General features: G+C 44.9%; 1 protein-coding gene across 2 annotated transcripts; it reads right to left on the reverse strand.

Annotated features, from left to right (window-relative positions):
• Positions 1 to 608: 608 nt before the first annotated feature.
• LOC147896171 (uncharacterized) lies at positions 609 to 2,536 on the reverse strand. 2 transcript variants are annotated; one of them, XM_087383234.1, is made up of 4 exons: positions 2,283 to 2,536; positions 1,846 to 2,029; positions 1,360 to 1,441; positions 609 to 1,220 (listed from the first exon to the last, which is right to left on the reverse strand). In XM_087383234.1, the coding sequence occupies exons 1-4, from the start codon at positions 2,485 to 2,487 to the stop codon at positions 1,056 to 1,058; spliced, it is 636 nt and encodes a 211-aa protein (XP_087239360.1). In that variant the 5' UTR covers positions 2,488 to 2,536; the 3' UTR covers positions 609 to 1,055. The 2 variants fall into 2 exon arrangements, with proteins under 2 accessions (XP_087239360.1, XP_087239359.1); XM_087383233.1 differs by having other exon boundaries at positions 1,360 to 1,444.
• Between the last annotated feature and the right edge of the window lie 581 nt (positions 2,537 to 3,117).

The following is a 3,117-nucleotide window of genomic DNA, read 5'->3' on the forward strand; positions in this document are numbered from 1 at the left end:
CATTAAGTAACTTCAAGTTAAGGCCACAAATCACAAGTTTTCCTTGTTCTACTTCTAATTAAAAAAGGGCATTAGATTAGTGATTATTGCCTGGGAAAGAAGGTGAGCCTAATTAGTGATCATTGTCTTGGGAAACAAAAAGATGACTCTGATTAGAAATGCTGATTCCACCGCTAATATAGGAAGAAAATGTTCCGTTACATTTCATATTAATCTGGTGTACTTTATATATATGACACTGGATAAGTCCCTTGTAGCGAAAACTCAGGCAACGTGAGGAACCATATAATGCCTTGTACTCTGTATATACTAGTGCAAAACCAGTGGCTTGCCACTAACAAATGCCATGGAATGGCAAGGGACTCGCAGTCACAAAAGTCCCTGCATGCTAAGACCTTGCTGAAACGTGACTTGAAACAGAGATTATAACTGGAAGTAACAAGTTTCTCAGATGGAAGAGAGAGAGAGAGAGAGCGGGGGGGGGGGGGCAGGGGCAGAGGGGACGTGAGACACAAGAAGGCATGAGGATGGAAGCTGTAGATATCATAACTGATTTCAATCTAATGGTTTACATTGATCAGATTATAGGACCATGTTCTTTCAATGGTCATAACCACTCGTATGTAAGATCGGGGATACATGGTTTACATTAATCGATTGATACATGGCGCTGGATAACTCCCTAGTACTCTGTATATATAACACTGGATAAGTCCCTTCCTTGTAGAGAAAACTCAGGCAGCCTGAGAAGTCACGTAATCACATTACCAAAAATTTCCAGCTTGGGTACCTAATTTGTATCCCAGAAGCAAGTATTTGACAACCAGCATCTCCTTAAGCTTCTACAAAGGAGACGCTGTGAAGACTGTTAAGCTCTGCCCGGGTATGTCGGAAGGTCTGATTCGAAGCATTTCATTCAACATGAATAGGATACGAAGCATTTCTGCCCTTACCTTGTCTTTTGTATGCTCGGCCCACGATTGCCTATCACTTATCATGACAACATGCTTCGAATCCCTTGTTCGCTGCACACCAAACAGATTGCTGCTCTGAGCTCAATCTTCTTCTGACCCTGCTTCCTCTTCTGACAACTCAAACGCATCGACTTCTGCAAAATAGGTCCTTTGAGCAGCAACGAAGTTTTCAGGAAGCCACTTTTTAGCTTGAAGTTCAGGAAGGGATCTCCTCCTTGAATGACTGCGAGCCCTTTTACGTGTTCCCTGAAAGTCGTTTAACCATGAAATACATGTTCGGAAAGAAGAGCCCTTGCATCAATTTGAAAGATTGAAACATGTCGCGTATTCTCATTACACACAACATGCTACATTTTTCCATCCAAAGGATTCAGAAGAAGCTCACCTGTGAGGTTTGCGCCCCGTCCAAAGATACGAAATCATAGTCGATTTTCGAGGGTCGCATTCTAGTCGATTGATTCGAAACACTGCTGAAGGAATAGTATCATTAATCAGTTCAAAGATTCAATCCTGTTGATCCCTGGTTGGTTGAAAGAAGCAGCACCATGATGCACGAGACGAATATCAATACATTGATTAAGGCTGACTAGCGATTCAGACGACGTGTTTCATCGAATCACCAAAATAGTTTTTCTTGCGGCATTTTGCAGGGAGACGTTCCAGTCAGGGAACACGCGGGATAGAGGTCGGACTCGATTATCCAGTTAACTACTCACCCAGAGCCGGGTTGCAGAGCTATGATCCACAAACTTTTTGTGGAAAGGAGTTCCTAGCAGCTCGCATACAAAAGACATGTAAAATTCGTTGACGGCATTCTCCGATACATCTACAAGCACATGACTAATCCCGACCGCGGAAGGGTAGGAAACACCTTTTTACGCGACTTCTAGCGAAAGGTGGACAGCTCATTGTGAAATCTGTATTGCCTGGAGCTTTGCGACGACTATAAATTCGGACATCTTCTCCACTTGTAGAGGGGTTTTCAGCGTCCGTCCTCTGAGGGGTGGGAAAAGACGAATCCACGTCCATAGCGATGGAAGATCTGGTTGGAGTTTCTGCCAGCAGACAAGAGCATACAGCATAACATACTTTCAACAATCAGCATTGCAGCGTCAAAACCTTCCTGAATAGTTTAAGCTTCTCCGTGGCAACAAACTTTGTCTTCGGTTGGATAAGGGGGAGAAATCGAGACGTGTATGCACATATCCATACTGTTACGAGTTCTTATCTTTTGCAAATGAAGCAAGGCAGGCAGGGGATGGCAGCTACAATCCTTACGTACCAAAATCAAGATGAAGAGATACGTACCATGAGCAGGAAAGGCAGGAGAAAACTCGGAGCTGGTGCGTTCGGGGGGGGAAGAAGCAGGAGAAGGGCGAGGGAGGAGAGGGGTACGGGGAGGGAAGGAATGGTGTTTGGGATGGGAAAGGGATTTGGGGGAAGAAGGGAGGTTGGAGAGGTCTGCGAGGGGCAAACGGCCACACGAAGACGATGAAGAAGACGCCATCGCCATAGCCACAAACTCAGAGTTGCCAAGAAACAGAAACAAAGCTTTTTTGGTGTTTTGGTTCAAAACGAAAACGAAAGAGAATGAATGAGGACGAAGATGGTTTTTTGAATTTGAATTCTCACACAACAGTTTGCGCGGGAAACCTCCACCCCTCCCCCTCACAACACCAAGCACTACCCATTCTGCGCATTACCACTTTTCCCCCCTAAGGCAGATGACCTGGTTCTGTTGTTTTTGTGTGTTCGATTCTCAAGGGTCGTTTGCAAACCATCTGGTTTCTGGTACGCAAGGACTGTAGCCATCCTTGCTGCTGCTTTTGCAAAAGTTAAGAACTCGCACAACAGTATGCCCTCTCCCTACTATCGACAACAATTGTTTGCTGCTTGAGACCCTCCTCTTGAGCAGGGGGCAAGCGAAAAAACCAAGTTTTCCCTCCAAAATGAACCCAAATTCAAATTCTTGTTTTGCAACTCCCCCCTTTGCATGAACCGGCTCTCAACAAGGCAAAATCAAGCACCACTAGTTCAAAAATTCACACCTCCATTTTGGAGGGTGCATTTTTGTGCCATAGTGCTCTAATTCGACTCCGGCCAATCAAAAGCTAGCATGTGGCATTCAGAGCAAGTGGAACTA

This window comes from Dipteris shenzhenensis, chromosome 12 (genome assembly GCF_047967505.1).
Source record: "Dipteris shenzhenensis isolate YYH24624 ecotype China chromosome 12, Dip_SZ_1.0, whole genome shotgun sequence".
NCBI classification, from domain to species: domain Eukaryota; kingdom Viridiplantae; phylum Streptophyta; class Polypodiopsida; order Gleicheniales; family Dipteridaceae; genus Dipteris; species Dipteris shenzhenensis.